The 23,903-nt window shown below is 31.6% G+C and overlaps 1 protein-coding gene across 4 annotated transcripts in view; it reads left to right on the plus strand.

Annotated features, from left to right (window-relative positions):
• Positions 1 to 334: 334 nt before the first annotated feature.
• The window catches only part of LOC143051569 (disintegrin and metalloproteinase domain-containing protein 10-like), a 57,057-nt gene continuing 33,488 nt past the window's right edge, over positions 335 to 23,903 (plus strand). For 3 of the 4 annotated variants that reach the window (XM_076224455.1, XM_076224456.1, XM_076224457.1), the window contains exons 1-6: positions 335 to 531; positions 12,226 to 12,364; positions 14,572 to 14,681; positions 15,278 to 15,461; positions 16,986 to 17,103; positions 18,938 to 19,093. In XM_076224455.1, coding sequence (XP_076080570.1) covers positions 474 to 531; positions 12,226 to 12,364; positions 14,572 to 14,681; positions 15,278 to 15,461; positions 16,986 to 17,103; positions 18,938 to 19,093 — 765 coding nt within the window. In that variant the 5' untranslated portion in view covers positions 335 to 473. Of the gene's footprint in view, positions 532 to 12,225; positions 12,365 to 14,571; positions 14,682 to 15,277; positions 15,462 to 15,643; positions 15,657 to 16,985; positions 17,104 to 18,937; positions 19,094 to 23,903 lie in introns of those variants that run through there. The other variant, XM_076224458.1, reaches the window with a different exon arrangement.

Consider the following 23,903-nt stretch of genomic DNA (forward strand, 5'->3'; position numbering starts at 1 on the left):
GGCAACCCCACCGCTATATTAATGCATTTCCCAGGGAAATTTGACGTCACAAAGTAAATAAATATATCTACGTCACATATTTATATATATGACAGGTCACCAGTTCATTTGATAGTAGCTTTAATGTTTCAAATATTCTAAAATTTTAAAGTTAAATAGAAATGGACTTTTGTCTACCTATTGCTATATATTTAATTACTTTAACTGTTTAAAGACCGACAATGATTTCATTTTATGCTTGGTGGAGCCACGCCTTCTTATCGCATGACAAACTTAGTTTACATTTCTATTTTTAGAACAAGGAACTTCCTAATCACAGAATTTGCGTCGGCGCAGTCAGAAAATAAGGTCTCATTTCCGGGACTTGATCAACAAATTGAAAATGAATTGAATTTCCATAATACAGCAAATTTTGAGATTCGTATAGTGTCTTTCAACGTCAGAACATATTTATTCACTCAGGGAGTTTGAAAATGAAAAGCACCTGGATTTATATCCTATTCCAAAGCTTGGTTTCCGTATATCAAACAGGTAAACAATCATCATTCGATGTCACGATAAATTTTTGTCGAGTTATTTTGACGAGTCATTTAAATTTGTGTACACACTTATGTAACTTTATCAAATGAGGAAGTTGTAACGGTGAAATCGATTTTATTATTCTTGAATATTATAATTAAATCTAATTTAATACTTTGTTATGATACTTTTAAAGGTTTATCATAACAAATGGACAAAAATGGCTGTGTTTACGCAATTTAAACATCTGAGTACTTTAAGGTTTACTTATGACTCTATGTAAATATCAATTTTACTACTCCCCCTACTGCCCAATCACCCTTAAACAACTCGCACAATTTGCCAGATCTACCTTATATTAAAAAGAAGTAAATTCTTACTGTCAGAGTATTTATCGTTCACACGGTTGTCTGGAGATATAAATCATAAGCCTAACTAGTTGAGTTAACTGAAGGACGATCTTCTTTGGCTAAATCAGTTATGCACTGTGTTTAGATCCCCAGATTGAGGGTTCCAATCCGGCTGGTGTTGTACCATCCATGGATTTTCACAACAATGGTGCTGTGAGGCTTTACTACTGGTACAAACTGTAACAAACAGTGTATACAATATTGCCTGACAGTTTGATTTAAGATATATGGTCATGAGGTTTGAAAAGGTAATAGAATGACTGTTACATGTCTACATCACTACATGACATGTAAGGAACTGGCCAGAGGGTTTCCGAATGAAAGACTCAGGGTTGTAAAAAATGTACATGACTGCCCTGTGAGTTGCTCAGATGGAGGGTATTAGCCCCAAAAAAGAAAAGTGGGAAGAGTGTTGTAGACCTTGAGATATCTAGGTAATCCAACTAGTTGAATAAGGGAAGATTTCATTTCAATTTTGGCTCAATTAATTACTAGTAAGAGCACTGCTTTTAGATCCCATGATTGAGGGTTTGAATCCCCATGGATTTTCACAACAATCAACCTACATTTGTACCAACCAAGAAGGAGTAAATTCCTACTGAAACTCAACTGTAAGAGTATTTATGTTCATGCTTACTTCTTTCTGCTTTATTTGTTTGCTTCACTACCAAATGTAAAGAAGTACATGTTAATTGTTTATTCCTTTTCATAAGTCATGTACATGATCATGATGATGTAAGTGGGGCAAGTTGGTCAGGGTCAATATTGCAAAGGTATGAGTTTTCATTTATTCCATATTCATATTCCAGAGTTGTTTCATACATTGTACATGTATGTGTAATGGTGATTACCAAAAAAAAACTTGTACATGTAGTGAATTTATAATTTGGGAAATTGGAGTACTCTTTATAACCTGAGGTTACATGTACATCAGTTTGTAAAGCCATGGCTGGTATATAAACGAATCTTGAAAGGTTACAAATTGGTGCCGTATAAACATGATAAGAACTATCCATTGGAGGCTAATCCCTATATGAAGATAACTTAAGCATGTCCAGTATTAATTAGTATAATGGTAGCATATTGACTAAAATTGTAATTAAATAATGAAAAGTCCTCTCTTAAACATAATAGAAGAGCTACATGTAGATCCCAGACCTCAGACATGTGTCAGACATGCACTAAATTGACCCCCGAAACCTTCACATACAATGTCCTTTGGTGAATAGTTGTCTTATTGGCCAACATACAAATGACATTTACATGTACCTGTACCAATATTTTCTTATATTTGTTGTCTGGTTTGGCACAATGCAATTATTAGGAATATTACATTTCCTGATGGAATCATGGTAAAATTGTTAATAGTGATGGTGGTTAATATATATGAAGAAAACTGATAACAAAAGTCAAATAAATTGTTTGTTAAACACCTAAAATTAATTTGTCTCGTTTAATTTTCATAAAATTTTGACAAAATATTTATTTTGACCCTTTGACAAAAAGAATTTCAAAAAACTTGGAACCACACACTTTCTCCAAAATATTTCATTGATACATGTATATGTATATAGCAGTTTGACAAGCTTTATATTCCCTTATTCCTTAACCATATATATGTTAACAATACATAGTGATAAAAATGTTTTGCTAATTTTACAGAGTTATCTCCCTGTAGTGTTAGGTAACACCTTAAACATGTTAAATACAAATCAAATAATTCTAAGTTTATGTGACAAAGTTATTATTGTGAAAACTTATGCAACAAAGTTCATTAAGGGACGACATCAAAAGTTCAATGTAGGATAAAAAACTTAATTCACATACATGTAGTTTTTTCACTGACCCCCCACCCCCTCTTAACTTAATTTGGGAAAAATTGATTTACCAATAGGGATATATATGTAAAAATCGATTTTAGATATATATACAAAACTTGCAGAATTTCAACCCACCCCACCCCCATACTATTTGATTTAAGTTTTTTATCCTACATTGATCTTTTGATGTCGTCCCTAAGTTTATGGTTAAAAACAAAAGTTGTTAGACCCTTTTAACTTTTCTTTTGCTACATGTGCATGCACGTTTAAATGTACAAAATTTGTCATGGACCATGGTGTTCAAAAGTCAGGAAATCATTAATTTAATTATATAGCCTTCAACTGTTTAGAAATAATTAATTTGTATTTCTTTTCTATATCTTCTGTTTACATCAACATTTATTAGTGTGATGTTGTTTGACTAACTACCAACCTTAGACACCTGTTTAAAACACTTTACCCTAGGGTGGTGCTCCACTATTAATGAGGGGAAATACAAACACCTGTTAACACTTTACCCTAGGGTGGTGCTCCACTATTAACACTTTACCCTAGGGTGGTGCTCCACTATTAACACTTTACCCTAGGGTGGTGCTCCACTATTAACACTTTACCCTAGGGTGGTGCTCCACTATTAACACTTTACCCTAGGGTGATGCTCCACTATTAACACTTGACCCTAGGGTGGTGCTCCACTATTAATGAGGGGAAATACACCAAATTTAACCAAACTGAACTGCTAGTCATTGGTTATGCCCAAATAATATAGTCGACTATAATTTTATTTTTATCTGTTAGTGTAGATATCAAATGGAAAATATCTTGATTTATAACTGAAACTTGAACACAATGCTTATACAGTGATCTGGAAGGATTTTTTCTCTATGGGCCCAGGGCCCCTCAAAAATAAATTCAACGGGCCATTTAAAAAAAATATGGGCCATGTTGTCAAATGAGTGGGCCATTTGCATGATTTGAATTGACTACAGTGAAAAAAAATTAATTGTGTATATTTCGCCAAAGAGGTGGTGGTACATTTTTTGTACTTACCATACTGTTTCTAAATAATATCATGTATATTGTTGCTGTGATTTTGTAATTTCAATTTCAAAGAATATAAAATAAGTTCTTCCAAACCAGACAATATTTAAGATATAAACCTTTATTTACAATGTTTAAACTGGTACTTGTTCATGTTCATGGTTTTTTTTTTACATTAAATTTGGGTCTTCGTCGATACCATACTTATTCCAACGTTCCGTATTAGAGGACGTTTCTGGCATATCCTCTGCACTTCTTGTATTATTATTACTTCATCACAATGACAACAATAACAGTAGAGAGTATCATTAAATGATAGAACAAAACAACAATTCGTTGAAGGCATGTTTACAAAATGTCAAAACGAGCCAAAGACCAAAAAGTGACAAAGACAGTTAATTATATATATATATATATATAAGCGCCTTTTTATAGAGACAAAAAACATATTCATAAAAAAGCTTTAGGATTTTTTAATCGAAATAATAGCAAGCTAAACTAATTTAAAAGATTATAATTAGAGATAAATCTCGTCTGTGCTAGCCAAATTTCACAAATTTAAAGTTGTTAACAGTTTATGAAAAATCATACCATGAATGATGGTTAATTACGTTTTTTGGGTAATCAGTTGTACCGCATGGTTCTAATATTACCATAAGAAAACACCCAAGACGTCCCAAAAATATATAGGTGCTCCTATCATTGGAGGAACATTACACAGTTGTGTACACACACATGGCGGCTCGGAATATGATCGTTAATCTATTTTGATGATATTTAAACATTTCGAAACGAAGTGAAAAATATCGTGCGCCACGTGGGCGCTTACATAAGTCACTCTATGCGCCATTTCTAGTCGATATACGCTATAGGCGCAGGTCCTTCCTGATCACTGCTTATATCTACCACAAAACACAGATTAAGTTCAAATTTTGGTGTTGTGACTTTTATCATTCTCGAGTTATGCCCCTACATTTTGTAAATAAAGTTACATGCAAGTGAGGACATTATCTGTGTCTCTTTGACACATTCTCCATTTATTTATCTTTTAAATCATGTAAATTGGATTGTTGAACTGGAACAAACTGTAGTCATGACTATGCGGTATGGGCTTTGCTCATTGTTGAAGGCCGTATGGTGACCTATAGTTGTTAATGTCTGTGTCAATTTGGTCTTTTGTGGATAGTTGTCTCATTGGCAATCATACCACGTACATCTTCTATTTTATATCATCACATAAAATCCATATATTTCAATTTAAACAATTTTGGAAATAACTTGGATTGTACAGTTGAATGAAGGTTTATATTTTACAAGCAAAACTAATAAAGGATTTACATTTGTACGTATGATAAACATGATAAAGGGAGGGATCTAACTCTCTCTCCCTACACTGATACATTACATACATGTACATGTAAACATGTGTACTTGCATGACTCTACGACGTATGATTAAAAGTAACTTTCAATGAAGACAATATATTTAACCAATTACTTTGTATTAAACAAATTCACTTGTTTAATCAGGAAGTTGAAAAAGAAATTTAGGTGTGACCCTCTAGACCTTATTGTCGTGAACAGATTTATGAAAGAGTGACGTTTAATGCCATATTTATATTTTTAAAAAATAGAAATTTTATCCTAGATATGTTTAAGTCTGTTGTAAATATATAGTAAACATCATTTAAAGTATCTTATAACAATATATCGATTTTAAAGTCTAGGATATGTATAAGATACCTCCTAAAAGGGCGTTGGCTGGTTTGAGTGTTTCTACGTGTAATTAATTCACTATTATAATATCCTCACGGTATTATCCCAGATTACATTATTTTGGGAAAGGGGTGGTTCATGGTTAAGCATGATAATCATGATAATGCAGGATATATATATCATTGTATATACAATAACAAATAACACTCAATTATGTATCAAACTGTTAAACATGTTAAATGACATAACAAAAGATAATCCTATATTTGCACATCTGTTTTATACTATTACTAAAAAACCTACATGAACTAAAAAGTCTTTCTTAATCCTTTAAAATATAAACCAAATGAAAAAATTGAAGAAAAAGCGGTTCCTATTAGCAGTATAATTTCTTTATGCGATATGGGTTTTCAATTGCTCATTGTTGAAGGCCGTACAGTGATCTAGATCTATAGTTGATTTACTTCTATTTTTGTTTGTTTATATCTATACATTTAAACGTTTTGGGATTTGAGTGTCACTGATGAGTCTTTTGTAGACGAAACGCGCGTCTGGCGTATATACTAAATTTAGTCCTGGTATCTATGATGAGTTTATTTATTTAGATGTATGTCAGTTTCATTTTTATACGACCGCAAAAATTTTAATTTTTCGTCGTATATTGTTTGTTATTGTTTTTATTTGTCATTGGTCATTGTTAGTATCTAGTTTTTATATGACAATGAGCAATGATGAGGTATTGTCAAATTATATTAATATAGGATATAACGGTATACATCATGGTATAAACAATTGTACATTGAGGATTGCTTTATAGGATGTTTTATATATAGACTGTTTATTTTCCCTTTTGAATGGTTTTACACTAGTCATATTTAGACCCCTTTATATGTTGCTGTTCAGTTAAGCTAAGGCTCTGTGTTGAAGACGGTACTTTAACCTATAATGGTTTTACTTTTACAAATTATGACTTGGATGGAAAGTTGTATCATTGGAACTCATACCACATCTTCTTATATCTTTATACATTGAGGATTGCTTTATAATTAAATCTTGAAATCTTGTATTTAAAAAGTTAATGAAAACAAAGTGATTGACTACATGTACACATGTATGATTCAGTTCATATACATACATGAAATAGCTACAAATGTATAGGTAATCGATAGGGAAAAACATGTTATTACAACCATGACAAATGTATATATATTTGTGTATACATGTAGTCATGTATGTCATGTATTTGTTGGAAAATTGTCTCATCTTTTTACATGTTTTAATTGAATTAAAGAAGGAGAATTTAATTGGAGAAACTTTTCCATTAATCTTTTGACCATTATAACTGCACTAGCCCTTACACATTTTTTTTTCATTACTGTTTATTTATAATGAAAAGCGAAAATGAAGAAATAAAGTAGTATCATAATCTTTCTATAAGTATGGTAAGTATCATAAGTCTTCTTTTCTCAACTTCTTTTATTAACAATCTTGATAATAGTCAGTGGTCCTCTTTATGCACTCTGACTTCTTCCAACAATAAAAATATCCACCACAATAAATAGTCAGTAGTGTTGAAAGGGGCCTTAACTTAGAATAACCCCAGCATATGAGCTGCGTCGGATAGAAATCGACCTTATGCAAGTGCATGTACATATATACATAACTAAGACTTGGATCGATTTTGGAATAACTAAGATATAAAAGCTGCATTTTGGTCCGTTTAAAAGGTTTGTCTTCTTATGAAAACCTACTTATGGAACAATTACAGACTTTCCGTAGAAATTATTTCAACCCAAAATAGGTTAACCATGTTAACAGAGGTATTGATTTTCGTTTGCATAAGGTCGATTTCTATCCGACGCAGCTCATATGTTAACATGAAAGAAATAATAAATTTGTTAAATGACTGACATTTTACATGTATGAATGGACTGATGCCTTTTAAATGACAAAGAATAAACCATACACATTTTCTTTAACATAGTTTATATTCTTACTTAATGAACCTGAAAACAAAATGTTTATCATTTGCTCTCAGCTGCAGTGTAGAATTTTAAGCAAAAAGATATTAGAAATATTTTTTTCCAATATGAAATTAACTAAAATCATTTGAAAATTTGCCCACAAACCCCTGTTTACAAGATATTTTTGAAGGGGCTTCATGCCACTGGCATTCAGGGGTTAAGAAATCCACTAGCCCGACGCCCGGGACTACAACATTTTGACCTCAGGCAACCAAAACTTGTAACCCAAAATGCCCGACGGACTAGAAACAAAAAATTCTTGTCGTTTCTAAAATTGAAAAGGGGAAATCCTCTCAACACTTTTCTATCTTATCCAATCAGATTCAACTACGTCATCCCTGATTCCCAGAATTTGAACTGATTTTGTACAAGTTTTAAAATAGAACCAATCGTGTACTTTCAATATCGATGTGTCAATACAGGGGCGGTATTGTACATTGCTTATGCAACCTGATTTTACCTCCTTCTGATTAATTTATTGCAATATAAATGTGAATCCCTTTTGACAGCAGAAACCTAACTTTTGTCAGATATAAATTTGAAACATGTGCTGATAATTCTTTTACACAATCATGATGATGCTATTGTATCTGATAAGACCCCCTCCTATCCTTTTACATACCCACGTATAGCAGTGGTCAAGACTTGTATCATCCTCGGATTTGGTCAACTCATTATATCAGAATTTTCAGTGAATATTCAATAATCGATTTATTGAATATATATGCTAATGGAATATTTTTTGCTGATATAAGTTTTGAATATCCAATTTGCAAAGATCTACTGTACAATGCCGTCAATAGATAAAAAATGTTAAGTTTATAGAATTCATTGTTATTGCAGCAAACTATGAAATTGTAAGGCATACGAAGGCTAGCAGGTCAGTTTTGTTGGGCAAGTAGTTCTTCCAACAGGGCTAGTAAAATCATGCAACCAATTAGCCCTGGGCTAGTGAGCTATATAACAAAATTTCTTAACCCCTGGCATTTGAAAAAGTTGCCTTTCTTTCACCCAAATTTGATATGTACATGAATACATGACCTTTTCTTCTTGAAATAATACTCATGTGTAATGAACTTTACAGCTAAAGGTTATTCATTGATGAAAATTAAGTGTTTCCAAGGACATATCTGTTTGCTTTAACCCTACCCAGAAAATAGCTGCCTACTCAAAATATTTTATTGTTCTGATGTTTTTAATCAGATAGGCATGAATACTAAAAAAAATACTCACACTTCAATTTTTCTTTGCCTTAGAAAAAAGAAGACATTATAATGTCTATATAGCTACCTAACTACCCACTGTGTCTACTTTTTTTCTAATTTTTAGGTAAACCAAAATATTGTAATTTAAATTGTGACACAATTAGAACATTACTTCTTGAAATGTCTCAAAAAAAAGATTGCCATTCTTTGTGACTTTGACCCAAGTTTGACCTACATCAATACACATTAACACAGTTACTTCTAGAAATAATCCCACCCAAGGTTATACATTGTACAAATGTACCTCATTTACATTTTCACAGGTAATTGTCAGGTGTTAACGAAGTAATGAATTGACAGACTGACAATAAACCAGGATATTGACTCAGTCTGATTATATACATGTATACTAATGTACCTGAAATACAGGTGAAATGTTAACTGGTGTGCTTACCGATATACATAATGTACATGTAGTAATATAGATTATAGAACATGTAGTTGAGCTCTGACAGAATAATTTTCTTCATGTAAAATGCATGAAGGGGGGGGGGTCCTTAATTTTTGTGTTCTTTAAATTTTTAACCCTTATTCACTATTCTCTATTTTATATTTATTTTTTGTTCAAGTTATATATATATATATAATTCTCTACGTATTTTTTTGCCGTTTATTCCCTTATCCATTGTTATCTGCAAACCCCATCCAACAATGTCCAGACTCCCATGTATTCTGCAGTTCAGTTTAAACCTTATATAATGCATGTACAATTGCCTAGACCAGAAAATTTGTCACTGTACATGCTGTACTACTGATAGATTTTATAAATATTTTTTTTTTTATATAAATCAGTTATCTTATCTTTCATGATAATTTGATAATAATATTATTTTATATGTACATTGAAAAGTAGAATAATTTTCATAATCTTGAACTTTGTTAATATTATAGATATGATTATACATGCACAGTTTTGGCTATTCTTTTTTTACAGTTTTTTAAACTCTTTTTTTACAGCTTTTCTCTGGATGAATATTTTGGGGTTTAAGCAAACCATTCTTGAGGCCAAAAGCAGCTTATGGTACCCCAAAAATTGTTTCAAAATCTTTGTAAAGATTTTTTCCTGCTCTTAAAAAATGTACATCGTTTCTTGTCTAAAACTTATAACTTTTGTTGCTGGCGAAAGAAAAAAATCCATTTCTACATGTAGGCAACATAAAATAAAGAGTTTTTTCAAGGTGGCCTAATTAAAGTTCATTTAAGAATCATAAGTGCTTCCTTAAATATACTTCAAACAAAAAAATTGTATAACAATGTATAAATATTAATTAAAAGAAATGTCAATGAGGCCAAAACCTTACGATAACACAAATCACAAAAAAAATGTTTAACTTCCCTTCGAGTTGGCTTTGAACATGTTGAATTGCAAATTAAACAATGTTAATGAGAGGTCCTATGAACAACACTTACTTTGAGTTAAAAATAATCAGAAAGAAAATAAGAAACCTAACAAACAACACAAATTTGACTTTGCTTTGAGTTAAAGATAAAAAAAAAAGAAAATAAGAGACCTATAAAAAATCAACACAAGTTTGACTTTGCTTTGAGTTAAAAATTCAAAAAATAAGAGACCTTAAAGGAACAACACAAATTTGACTTTACTTAAAGTTAAAAAATCCGAAAAAGAAAATAAGAGACCTATAAGCGAATAATACAAATTTGACTTTCATTTGAGTAAGAAATAAAAATAGGAAAATAAGAGATCTAACGAACAAATCTAATTTGACTTTGTTTTGCGTTAAAAATAAAAAAATAAAATAAGAGACCTATAAATGAATAACACAAATTTGACTTTGCTTTTGAGTTTAATATCATAAAAAAGAAAATAAGACCCCCCTACGAAACACACAAATGTGACGTTGCTTAGAGTTAAAAATCAACAAAGAAAATTTGACTAAAGAAAAAAAACAACCAAAGAAACTTCCCAAGTACTAAGGACTTACAAAGGTGTAGATGTAAAACATATTTTATATATGTACCTTTTTATATCTTTAGCTGGAAGGAAAAACAACTTTATCATAACTTTTATCAACTATTATAACTTTGTATGCATTTATCTTGTATCTTGGGGCACTTAAGTCTAACACTACAATTGACTTTCATGTCCGACATATCTTTTAATTTTGAACTATTTCACCTAAAGATAATTGAAAACAATTTTATCATGTTTATAGTCATGAAGAATGTTGCATGAATAAGTCAAGTATTTAGATGTGTATAATGTTTGAAACAGTTACTCTTTTTTTTACTTGTATTAAACATGTTAAATGGATGAAAGTAAGGTTTTTGAAAAACTTTCTGTAAATTTGAGAATGGTAATGGTGAATGTGTCAAAGAGACAACAACCTGAACAAAGAGCAGATAACAGTCGATTATCCACCAATGTGTCTTCAATGCAGCAACAAATTCCCGCAACTAGAGGCGTGCTTCAGCTGGCCCCTTAACAAAAATGTATGCTAGTTCAGTGAAAATGGATATCATTCAGGGGTTAAGAAATTTTGTTATAGCTCACTAGCCCAGGGCTAATTGTTAGCAGGATTTTACTAGCCCTGTTGGAAGAACTACTAGCCCAACAAAACTGACCTGACGTAGTCAAATCTGATTGGCTAAGATAGAATGGTGATGAGGGGATTTTCCACTTTCTATTTTGAAAAAGTCAAAAAATTTTTGTTACTAGTCCATCGGGCATATTGGGTTACAAGTTTTGGATGCCCGAGGTCCAAATGCTGTAGTCCTGGGCGTCAGGCTAGTGGATTTTTTAACCCCTGATCATACTAATCTCTGAGTCTGAAATACATGTATACACAAGAAACTAAATTGTACCTATAATTAAATCTTCTTAATACTGGTGGATAGTTGTCTCATTAGCAATCATACATTTTTGTACATTTCTTAAGGGCCAAGCGGGGATAAGTTTGTAACTTAAACTATGTAACCCTAAGTCCTTTTTAAGTTAAAGAGTATCAATTCATTATATCTTTAATTATTTTAGCAACAAGTCAAACTTGCTTACATGTATCTTGAAAAATTCGGATCAAACTAAAAAGGTACCAAATCTTTGAGAGTCATGTACATATCTACCATTCTACTGGTATACAGGGATGACGGAAAATTTTACCAGCTTTAGGTTGATCTTTTAGTGTACCCCAGGCAGTTGAAGGAAGTCAAATTTGGAAAGATGTGATTAGACGTAAAATGTACGATATAATTTTTTTTTTATTTATTGATTTATGAAGTACAGCCACGAATATATATTTGTGATTTAAATTTTGAAACACAAGGAAATATTCAAAAAGGTGTTTGATCAGATGTACCAGTATTAGGACAGTAGTCAACAGGACTATTATATATATGACTTGTAGAAACAAATAAATATCTATTATTATATCACATATATCTTTACAAAGAAATTTTTATTTTGTCTTTTACAGAACAGAAATCCTTAGACACATATATAAAACATTATGAAGAGTTAGATTACAGTACAACAGATCTTCATCAATCACATCTACGTACGAAGCGATCATTAAGTGATAAAAAGTTGAGATTTAGATTCAATGCTTTCAAAAGGTAGGTTTATTGGTATCATAAGGGACGACATCAAAAGTTCAATGAAGGATAAAAAACTTAATTCATAGTTTTTTCACTGACCCCCCATCTTAACTTAATTTGGGAAAAATTGATTGACCAATTGGGATATATGTAAAATCGATTTTAGATTAACAAATCTTGCAGCAATGTTGACCCACCCCCCACCCCCAAACTATTTGATTTAAGTTTGTTATCCTACATCGATCTTTTGATGTCGTCCCTAAATTATAAAAAATTTCTGTAAGTTGAATTTATTGATGCACAAATTTCTTTGATGTTATAACATAGCATAAAATTTCCATTACTTTGAAATTTCTCACAAATTATAATTTGATTGAGCTTGAGTAGATCATGTTCTGCTTGAGTAGACTAGGGCTATTCCATTGAAATGTTTGTTGGAGGGTAGGAAGGGAAGTTTTATTATTGAATGTTGGTCATGGGTCTTTTTCAGTATGGGCTATTAATGTATAACTATTAAATATGCAAAATTATCTTAAAAAAAGTTCTTGGTTGTAAGGATATTTTAAAAGTCCCTTCCTATTCTCCCACATATTTTTTAATGGAATAGCCAAACAATGCATGACAAAAAGTCATCGGATGACTAAATCTGTATTTATAAAACATTGTAAAATGATTGTCATCATTAAAAGCCTAAAGACAGATAATTTCACCACCAACATCTAATAACAAGATGTAAAAAGAATTACTCATAGAAATATTTTTTTTCACATTTGTATCTTTATCACATTTTTTCAATTATCTGACAGCTGTCAAATACATCGTTCAATAAGTTAGTTTACATAGGAAGTTTTTACAAATTCTTTAACAACAATCATTGACAAATTAGTGTATTATGTATTTTTTCACATATAAACTACATTAAAAAAACAGTTTGATGGCTTACAATACTTAAATCTGAATGGGGAAATATTGGTGAGAAATGAATTTATTATTAGTTTTTTCGTTTGAATTGTTTTACATTGTCTTATCGGGGCCTATTATAGCTGACTATGCGGTATGGACTTTGCTCATTGTTGAAGGCCGTACGGTGACCTATAGTTGTTAATGTCTGTGTCATTTTGATCTTTTGTGGATAGTTGTATCATTGGCAATCATTACACTTCTTCTTTTTTATATTAAATCTGAATGGGGAAATATTGGTGAGAAATGAATTTATAATAAGAAATGAGCAGGAAATTGTTGAAGATAGGAAAAAATTCATATACATGGTAGATGGAGAACAAGAAACTTTTTGCATCTGAAATAATTATATTAATTCTGCATAATTGATAAGAAACATATGAATAAAACTATCAAAACTGTAGCTACAAAATTAAGGTTAAAGTTAATTTTGCTATCATTGATTATATGACAGTATGAACTAATTAACCCTCATCCCCCTTTTAACCATGCATGCATGGCGAACCTTCCTCAATTGGATTTGTTTTCCTTTCTTTTCAATTTTCCAGAATTCAAAATTATTCTAGATTCAAAAAGTTCCTCGTGTGATGTGTCAAAGGAAGGGAACTATAGTTTTTTCCAACTACATTAAAGGGAAATAATAAACTTGAATAAAAAAAGGGGAGACAATTAAATAGTAGTATTACATGTATTGGATCACCTCTAGACAATAGCTTGAATGTTAAGGATGTACTTAGGTGAGGTTAGGTAAAATTTAAGAAATTAAGAAATTAAAATTGATACTATAAGCTGGTAGAGCATCAATTAAGGATAATGATAAGCTAAACATATTGATAGGTCATGGACCTCCTTTTCGAGATATTTGAGATTTAAAATATGGCGGGAAAAGGCTGACTCTGACTTTTACCTTATATTTGCATTGGTATTATTTGGGTCTCAAAACAAAAGAAAGAAAATCAAGAATCTTCTAAAATTTTGGTAAATGACCTTTCATGAGCTATTAAATCTTATATGAAAAAATAAATGGGTGTTATGGGGCAAAATATTTTACATTGTATTGTATGGAAAAACACCAAGGAGTCCGAACATTTGACACAATTTCCAAAACCTCACCTAAGTACATCCTTAATTAATGTTACAACAATCTTTGATCAAACATAACACTGTAAAGTAAAACCTATTACATGTATCTACCTTAATCATATGTTTTTAACAAAAAATTGTTATATTATTCAATAATATTTAATTCTTCTTCTGTGTTTCAGAGATTTTAATTTAGTATTAGAGCCAGACAAGTCAGTTTTTACAAAAGATGCCTGGTTAGACAAGCATGGTCCTTTAGATACATCACATATATACAGAGGAACAGAGGAGGGTTTGTATTTGTCCTATCAGACATATACATTTTGTAACTGAATATGAAAATGAAGATGTGGCATGCTTGCTAATGAGACAAATCTTCACATGAGACCAAATGACAGAGAAATAAACAACTATAGGTGACTGTATGACCTTCAAAACTGAACCAAGCCCATACCACATAGTCAGCTGAAAAAGTCCTTGAAATTACAAATGTATTACATTTAGAACAAATAAACAAAATTAATGTACCAAAAAATGAAGGAACAGCAAATATGATAAACAGCAACAAACGACAACCACTGAATTACAGGCTCCTGACTTGGGACAAGCACAGACATTCAGAATGTGGCAGGGTTAAACATGTTAGGGAGATGAGCTTATTTGGCCCTGTTAATCAAGAAAATGAAACATTTCTTGATGTCATTAATATAATCATACTTTTTTAACATTCATGACATTAGTAATAAAAAAAAAAACCTAAAAATGTGAATATCAACTAAGCATTGTTAAAAATTTGTTTTATTAAAGCACATGTAAATGCATTCAACATTTAATTCTGAAACTGGAAAGTGGAATACTTCAATATATTTCTTTTTATTATTTTTTCAGGGACAGGAGGCAGCAGTGTATTTGGTTACATTGTAGACGGACATTTTCGTGGGTCCGTCAGAATTCCAGAGGACACTACATATCATATAGAACCTGTTAAACGATTTATTGGTAGAGTCAAGGAGCTTCCTAAATCACATACTATTATTTATAAGGAGGAACATATAGATTTAGACCCACACAGGTAATAAGATATAGAATCAAATTTATTAGTAGGGTTAAGGATCATCCTAAATCTAATACTATTATTTGTAAGGAGGAACATATAGATTAAGACCCACACAGGTAATAAAATGTTGAATCAGATTTATTGGTAGGGTTAAGGAGCTTCCTAAATCTAATACTATTATTTATAAGGAGGAGATTTAGACCCACACAGGTAATAATCCACAGTAGCTGGTGGCAGAACAAAACAATACATTCTCTTGTTTTGATTTTGTCGTTTATTTTACTCACACATCCTCACTCTTAATATTTTTAGAAGCTGAAGCTCAACTGATTCATACAAATATTTCTGTCATACTTTTATTGAATACTGCTGAACAGAAAGCCAAAGAATTTGGTCAGCAGCATCAAGGTGTGGAGTTGTATTTTATTCTCACTATTTAGATCTGTCCAACATCAATCGATAGTTACTTCATGTTTGCAGATACTTTGAACTTTTTTTCGATTTATTATATATTTGTTATGAACTTAATTTAAGCTTAATTTAAGTATAACAAAAGGTTCTTGAAAACAATGTGCAATGAAAAATCAGTACACAAAAATTGCTTAATATTAAGATGTGGTAAGAGTGCCAATGAGACAATTCCAGAGATCAAATGACATAGAAGTGAGCAATTATATTAACCTTTTGTGATACTACAAGCTAAAATTAAAAGGTAAACAAATCAACCAAATATATTTTAGTTTTATTGTAGGATATCACTTATTTATTTATTGTGTGACTTTCTTGTAAATGTATAAGTATATATGTAATTGTTAATGTATAATTGTTATTCTCTTGTAGCACCATACATGTGCCTAAGTTGTAATACTGTGGATTCATTTATTTTTTCATGTGTATCAATTTTCGTGGATTGAGGAAAACTTACTCTTTCGTGGATATTTGGATGGTTTTGCCAATATCTGCATACAAAGCCTACAAAAAATTGGCAATTTGTTGAACATGCAAATTCGTGGTTTACCAGTACACACGAAATCTACGAAAATTGGTATACAACGAATAATAATGAATCCGCAGTAACTTGTCTTGTCTTCTGTCATGGGAATGTGTCAAAGAGACAATGCTTAACTTAAAGCCACCAGCTCCCTCCAATGAGATATTCCTAAAGGAGACAGGCTTTAACAAGCCCCTAAACATGTATACTATTTCAATGAATGAACTCCACACTAAACTGTCAATAAAAAAATCAAGAAAAATCAAGATAACAAAGGCTTGAAGTTCCTGGCTTGCAACAACTGCACAAAAGCAGGGTGATGATTAAACAAATTTTGGCATACCAATAAAATTGAGAATGTAGATTGGGAATATGTCAAAGAGACAACAACCCAACCAAAGGGCAGAAAACAGCCGAATGAGCAAGGACACAGTAAGAAAATCCCTCAACTGGGCCTAAGCTCTTTGAATGTATGTTGAAGTAATACTCTGCTATATGCTATCTTCACTACCATAGTAATGTCATGACTGATTTATATTATATTTTAGGTTAAGAAGAGAAGCAGAAAATGCCATTGCATCTTGTGGAAATGGTAACAGACAAGTTCATGAATGGATGGAAACTGTGGCTAATTCAGCTGACACAGAAAACTACAGAGTCAGAAGGGTAACTGCAATAAGTTTTACAGCTAATTTGCTAATGCTTGTAGATTAAGACTTTGGTTTGCTTGCATGCTTTGTTTAATTTAATTCTTTATTTATTTAAAGAGGATTGCCAACAGCCAGAGGCTACGCGTGGATCTCCTCTTGTTTGTATAAGCATTTGTTCATGAATTGCAGTTAAGTTTGGCACATGCAAAAAAATTAGATTTATCATTACAATGCTTGGGAAAAGTTCAATATAAACAAAGCAAGCAATCCAACCAAAGTCTTAATCTGAATGCATTAGGAAATTAGCTCTAATATATAGTTTTGTCCATATGTTATTCCTCATATTTAAGTTTTATATAAAGAAAAGAAAAAATGATATAATTAAGCTCAGTTGTTTATATATTTTTTGAATTTATGAAATATTCTCCGATTGCATGGCATAATTAAGTGTTGAAAAAGTTACAAAAATACTGAAGTCCAAGGAAAAATTCAAAATAAAAATTCCTTTATCAAATGACTAAATCTAAAGCTCAAACACATTAAACAAATGGAAAACAACTCATATTCCTGACGGTGCACGCATTTCCAATTTGTGGAAGTAATGGATTTTACTCAGTCAGGAGACTTACTGGAATAAGTGATTTAAATCACTTATTTGAGTAGCAAATTCAAAGTTTTGTCACAAATTGGGATTTTGTAGTTTTTTCAAAATTTTAAACACATAGGTTTAAATAATATCTTTTAGTTAGTAAAAAAAAAAAATATGAACTTTTTGCTTCTTTTAAGTAGCAAGGTTTATGCATTTGATGCTATGATTTAGCTGAAAATTCTATTTTAGTTGAAAAAATGCTATAATAATGGCTTCACATTATGAACTGATACTTTCTTAAAAGATTTTTTCACAGCAGTGGGAGTATTTTTCCTGTGAAATTCAAGGTTTCATCTTTAAGATTATATAATAAAATTCTACTGTTCACGATAAAAATTTCACTGTTCGGGGGTGTTGAAATTAGTGGGGGATATTAAAAGAATGATACTTAAAGAAGTGATTTTTGGGAAGAAATTGAGGTATGATACTTAAACAAGTGATTTTTATGTCATTATCCTGGATTCAGTACAAGTTCATCACCTGAAATGACCTGGTCATCCTAGACAACACAAATGTTGGTTCTGATAAGTTTAGAAACACAATTAGTCCCTAATTAAAACTACAATAAAATTAAATCACTTCTTCTTGTGATTAATTTGTACTTCTTAAATAGGTGATTATTAATGAAAGACAACTCTAACTTCCAACCTTTATGGAAATAATGTTACTTGAATCAGTGATTTAGAAAATCACTTGTTTAAGTAAGTCCCCTGACTGATACTTAGTTTTATAGCTAGCAAAACCTCTCATTTATATATAAGTCATATTGCATCCATAATCTTAATAACTATGCTCAAATCAAACAGAGTTAATAGTAAAAACTGTAAAAACCTACAATATATAAATGAACTGGATGTATTTCTCGTCATCAGCCAAAACCCAAAGCAGTTCTGTAAAACATTGGCAAGACCCATTCATTTATCATACAAATATCAGAATACTGTAAATTCAGAAAATTATTGTGATTTTGACATTCCAGAATTAAATGTGATTGAATTTTTACGATTTTGAGAAAAATTCTGTCTAAATCATATAAAATATTTCAAAATGTTTAAATTATTGCATTTACAACTCTGTCGCATTTTTGGCAATAATAAAAACGTCGCAATAATTTCTGAATTAACAGTAATACTTACAGCAAACTAAATAATATAGTCATGATAGTATGTCTTTACATGTAAGTAAAACTTTTTTTTTTCAGTCATACTCTGATGATAAGGAGGCATTTTCATACCATAACAAATATTCTGAAGTTCTAAACAGAGAGAAGCGTGCACCACTTGGCGATAAAAATGCATGCTTTCTGTTCATGCAGGCAGATCCAAAATTATTCAACAAGATAAATTCAGCTTATAATGTAAGTAAAAAGTTTTATTGTGATTGAGCTGTCAATATGATTCTTCTCCCTACAATAATTGTCTTTTAATGCACTTTTAAAATGTTTACATTTGTTATTCCTTAAAAATACCCAAGTTGAACATACCGTACAGTTGGTCATAAAAAACCAGGGCTCATGCTACCAGGCAACTAGGGCGAAGAAATTGCTTTTCTGGCCGTCACTTCCCTTTCCCCAACCACCAAAAGCGAAAACAAGTCGCCCTGTTGTTGATGATACTGGCTTTTAGTTGCTGTCTTCATCGGACATTTTCTTTTTAACCGGATTTTTGTGACAAAAATGTTGGTTATTGATTTGGGGATGTACGTCGGGCGGGCGGTCGGGCGGTCGGTCGGCCGGGCGGGCGGGCCCGCGGCGTCAATCAAATGTTGTCCGTGCATTAACTCATGAACCGTTCAACTAAAGCTTTTAAAATAATATGTTGTTACTGACAACTAAATGAAGGTCAAGTTCAATAATGGCGATTTTGACTTTTACCGTTCAGGAGTTATGGTTCTTGAAAGATTGAAAAATGGAGTTTCCAGTCGTGTCCGTGCATTTACGCATGAACTGTTCTACCTAAGCTTCCCAAATTTTAATATGTTGTTACTGATGACAAAATGGAGGTCAAGTTCAATAATGGCGATTTTGACTTTTACCGTTCAGGAGTTAGGTTCTTGAAAGATTGAAAAATGGTGTTTCCAGTCGTGTCCGTGCATTTACGCATGAACTGTTTTACCAAAGCTTCCAAAATTTTAATTTGTTGTTACTGATGACAAAATAGAGGTCAAGTTCAATAATGACGATTTTGACTTTTACCGTTCAGGAGTTATGGTTCTTGAAAGATTGAAAAATGATGTTTCCAGTCGTGTCCGTGCATTTTCTCATGAATCATTCAACCAAAGCTTTTGAAATTTTTATATGTTGTTACTGATGGCAAATTAGAGGTGAAGTTTAATAATGACGATTTTGACTTTTACCGTTCAGGAGTTATGGTTCTTGAAAGATTGTGAAATGGCGTTTCCATTCACGTTGTTGCATTTAAATTACTCATGAACCATTCAATCTTAAGCTTTTCAAATTTTAAGATGTTGATACGGATGACAAATGGAGGTCAAATTTGATATTGACGATTTTCACTTTCACCATTCATCAGTAATGGTTCTTGTGATATTGCCAGGACACAAATAAATATTAATGAATCCGGTTTGCTGTCGTTGTGACAGCCTCTTGTTTTACTAAGTTGATGAACATCAATTTTTTATTGAAATTAAAGAAATTCATACATTAATGATTAATTTTCTTAAGAAGAGAGGTAGAAGCATTGTCTTTACAGTGTGTAGCAGGTTATTTAATAAAAAGACAACTTTTTAAAACCTCACACACTTCTGGTGCTTGTTACTCAAAAACGTACATCAACCTAACCTTCAGCGGCAAAATAAGTTTGTTACTTCATTTGAACATGATCAAAGTTGTCTCCAGTAAATGTTTAATCAATTTATTGCATTAAAAATGTGATGTTCCTTTCCAAATAGCTTGTCAAACATCGTTTATTTTTGTAAATTTTCATGCATTTGTCCTCCTTTGACTGTTACATGTGTTACTAACTATGGATCGAAACTGGACCAACTATGACAGAAATCCATATTTTTACAATGATAACTACGAACGCATGGATGACACAGATGACAGAATATTGATCTTAAAAGGGACAATTCCGCATTCCACACGCATTAACAGACTTTTGGTTACATCTAATTGATTAGTGTATATAATTCCATATAATTTATATGGATTGTTTCAAAATATTGATTAAAGACAACGTTGCTTTACTCTGAGACTATTATACAAATTCAATTTATAATGGCCCAGCTAAACTTTGTATATATCTTTTGATAAGAAACACTGAATTTCATACACACCATAGTTTTTAATTAAATTGTAATTGATATATCATAATTTCTTTACCTTTTTGATATAAAAAATAATTTATTTAGTGCTAGATATTTAGTTTGTAGTTTCTCACAAGAACCTAAACTTAAACAACTTTGAAAAAAGTAAAATCACAAAAATACTGAACTTAGAGGAAGATCAATTGGGAAAGTCCATAATCACATGGCAAAATCAAATAACAAAACGCATCAAAAACGAATGGACAAGAACTGTCATATTCCTGACTTGGTACAGGCATTTTCAAATGTAGAAAATGGTGGATTAAACCTGGTTCTATAGCGCTAACCTTCTCACTTTTGTAATGACAGTCTCATCAATTTCCGATATTTTTACATTGATGCGTTAAATAAACAGACACAATAAATATAATAGTCAAAATATGGGTACATCAGTCATCATCGTTTAACAATTTTAAAAGGAACAATTTAACAGAACACAAAAACATCTACTATCTACGAACACATTTATTGAGTGTCTGACGTCAGAAAATTTTATACGTCACATAAATTTGTCGTTCAATGTGCGTACAAACAATTTTAAAATTTTCATGGGAATGTTAGCATACAGGGTTAAAAAATCAAAAGTATGTAAGAATAAATTTAAGAAATAGACCGAGATTTAAACTAGTCCAAAAGTTATATATAGAATTTATAAGAATCCAAAAATAGTTAATACCACTACGCGATTGAATGATTTTGACGTTTGTGGTTCAACGTATATTGTAATTCATAATAGAAATATATCATAATGACATATAATAGAACAATATCATACTGAGGGGATCTTTTAAAGTACAGAGTCACGTTATAAGAACAAAAGAAATACAAAAAGTCGCAAATACAAAACAAACCACAAAAAAATGAAAGCCAATACAAACACATTGACGAGATGTATAAGTACCGAGCCACGTGAAACGGATATCACATGAAACCATTTAACAGTAAAAGTAATATTAATAATAGAACAAAGACAAATGAAAGAACTATAAAACACGTTGTTAAGATGATAAACAACATCAGTACGAAGAATCTATACATCAAGACCATCGTGTATTATTTGAGAAGTTGATACGGAATATTTATCAACAAGGTCTTGGTACCTTCCGATGAACTTTTTTAGAAAAAGAACGAGACGTTCTTTGACATACCCCTGTTTCATCAACTTTCTACTCAGACACTGATGACGTATTACAAAGTCTGAGTAGGAGCTGAATTTGAACTGTTATTTTGTACAGTCAGAGCTCTGACATAAACAAGTCAGAATAAACTGACTTCTTCAAGTCAGAAAATGTTTTGAAATTCTGACCTGTTTGGGTCAATTTTGTTTTGCGTAGTTTTCCATCGAGTCCGTCAAACCAGAAGTTATTTTGAATTTGCCGCCGATCTAAGACACATACGATCACGTGGTTTTTTGCGAGAGATCACGTGTTTGAGAGTCTTTGTTTTGGGAGTTTCTCGAATGAGAAGTTATTGAAAATATAGTAATTATTTACGCTTTTTTAGTGAAAATCTAGGTCAATGTGGTCATTTTCAGAAGGTAATACATATTACCTCCGTATTTTCATGGCCATTTTAATATTTTTTACGTGTAAAGAAGGTCTTTGCAAGTGATTTTGTTGCTGTTTCATGAAGGCGCGTGACCTTTAAATACGGACGCGTGGCCTTTGAGATGACCTGGTGTCTGACAATTCTGACTTGTTCAGGTCAGAAAATGTTGTTATGATAATGAACTGTTATTTTCGGGAGACAACTCGTGTTGTCTTAAACAGTATTAACATTGTTATAATCCTGGTACCTTTGATAACTATTTCAAGTCAGTGCGATTTTAAAAGTAAAATTATTGCTTCGAGCTGAACATCGTCACGTGATTTTTCTATTTTTAAACTCAATCATGAATCGACTTTTTAACCTTTCCGAGTTTGCGGCTTATTAAATATATTTGTTTTTTCGTTTCTCCCAATGAGAAAATATGATCTTTTGAATATTGATATTAATGAAAATGAAATGAAAATCGGAATAATTTTAATAAAGGAAAAATTATAAAGGAAGGGAGGGTTTAACTAAAGAACCAAATATTTTTTTATTTTTATTTAAAAACAAGAATGTGTCCATAGTACACGGATTCCCCACTCGCACTATCATTTTCTATGTTCAGTGGACTGTGAAATTGGGGTCAAAATTATAATTTGGAATTATAATTAGAAAGATCATATCATAGGGAACATGTGTACTAAGTTTCAAGTTGATGTAACTTTTAACTTCATCAAAAACTACCTTGACCAAAAACTTTAACCTGAACTTCGCACTATCATTTTGTATGTTCAGTGGACCATGAAATTGGGGTCAAAACTATAATTTGGCATTAAAATTAGAAAGATCATATCATGGGGAACATGTGTACTAAGCAGGATCTGCTTACCCTTCCGGAGCACCTGAGATCACCCCTAGTTTTTTGGTGGGGTTCGTGTTGTTTATTCTTTAGTTTTCTATGTTGTGTCGTGTGTGCTGTTGTTTGTTTGTCTATTTCATTTTTAGCCATGGCGTTGTCATTTTGTTTAAGATTTATGAGTTTGACTGTCCCTTTGGTTTCTTTCGTCCCTCTTTTTCAAGTTGATTGGACTTCAACTTCTTCAAAAACTACCTTGACCAAAAACTTTAACCTGAAGCCAACGGAAGGACGGACTGACACACGGACGAACGGAGGCACAGACCAGAAAACATAATGCCCCTCTACTATCGTAGGTGGGGCATAAAAAATGATTTTAACTTGAGAACATTAAGAGATTCACAAAACGGGTTTTCAGTTATGATTATGGAATGATATTAAAAACAAATCAAAT

The sequence above is a fragment of the Mytilus galloprovincialis genome, chromosome 11 (genome assembly GCF_965363235.1).
Source record: "Mytilus galloprovincialis chromosome 11, xbMytGall1.hap1.1, whole genome shotgun sequence".
In the NCBI taxonomy this organism is placed as follows: Eukaryota; Metazoa; Mollusca; class Bivalvia; order Mytilida; family Mytilidae; genus Mytilus; species Mytilus galloprovincialis.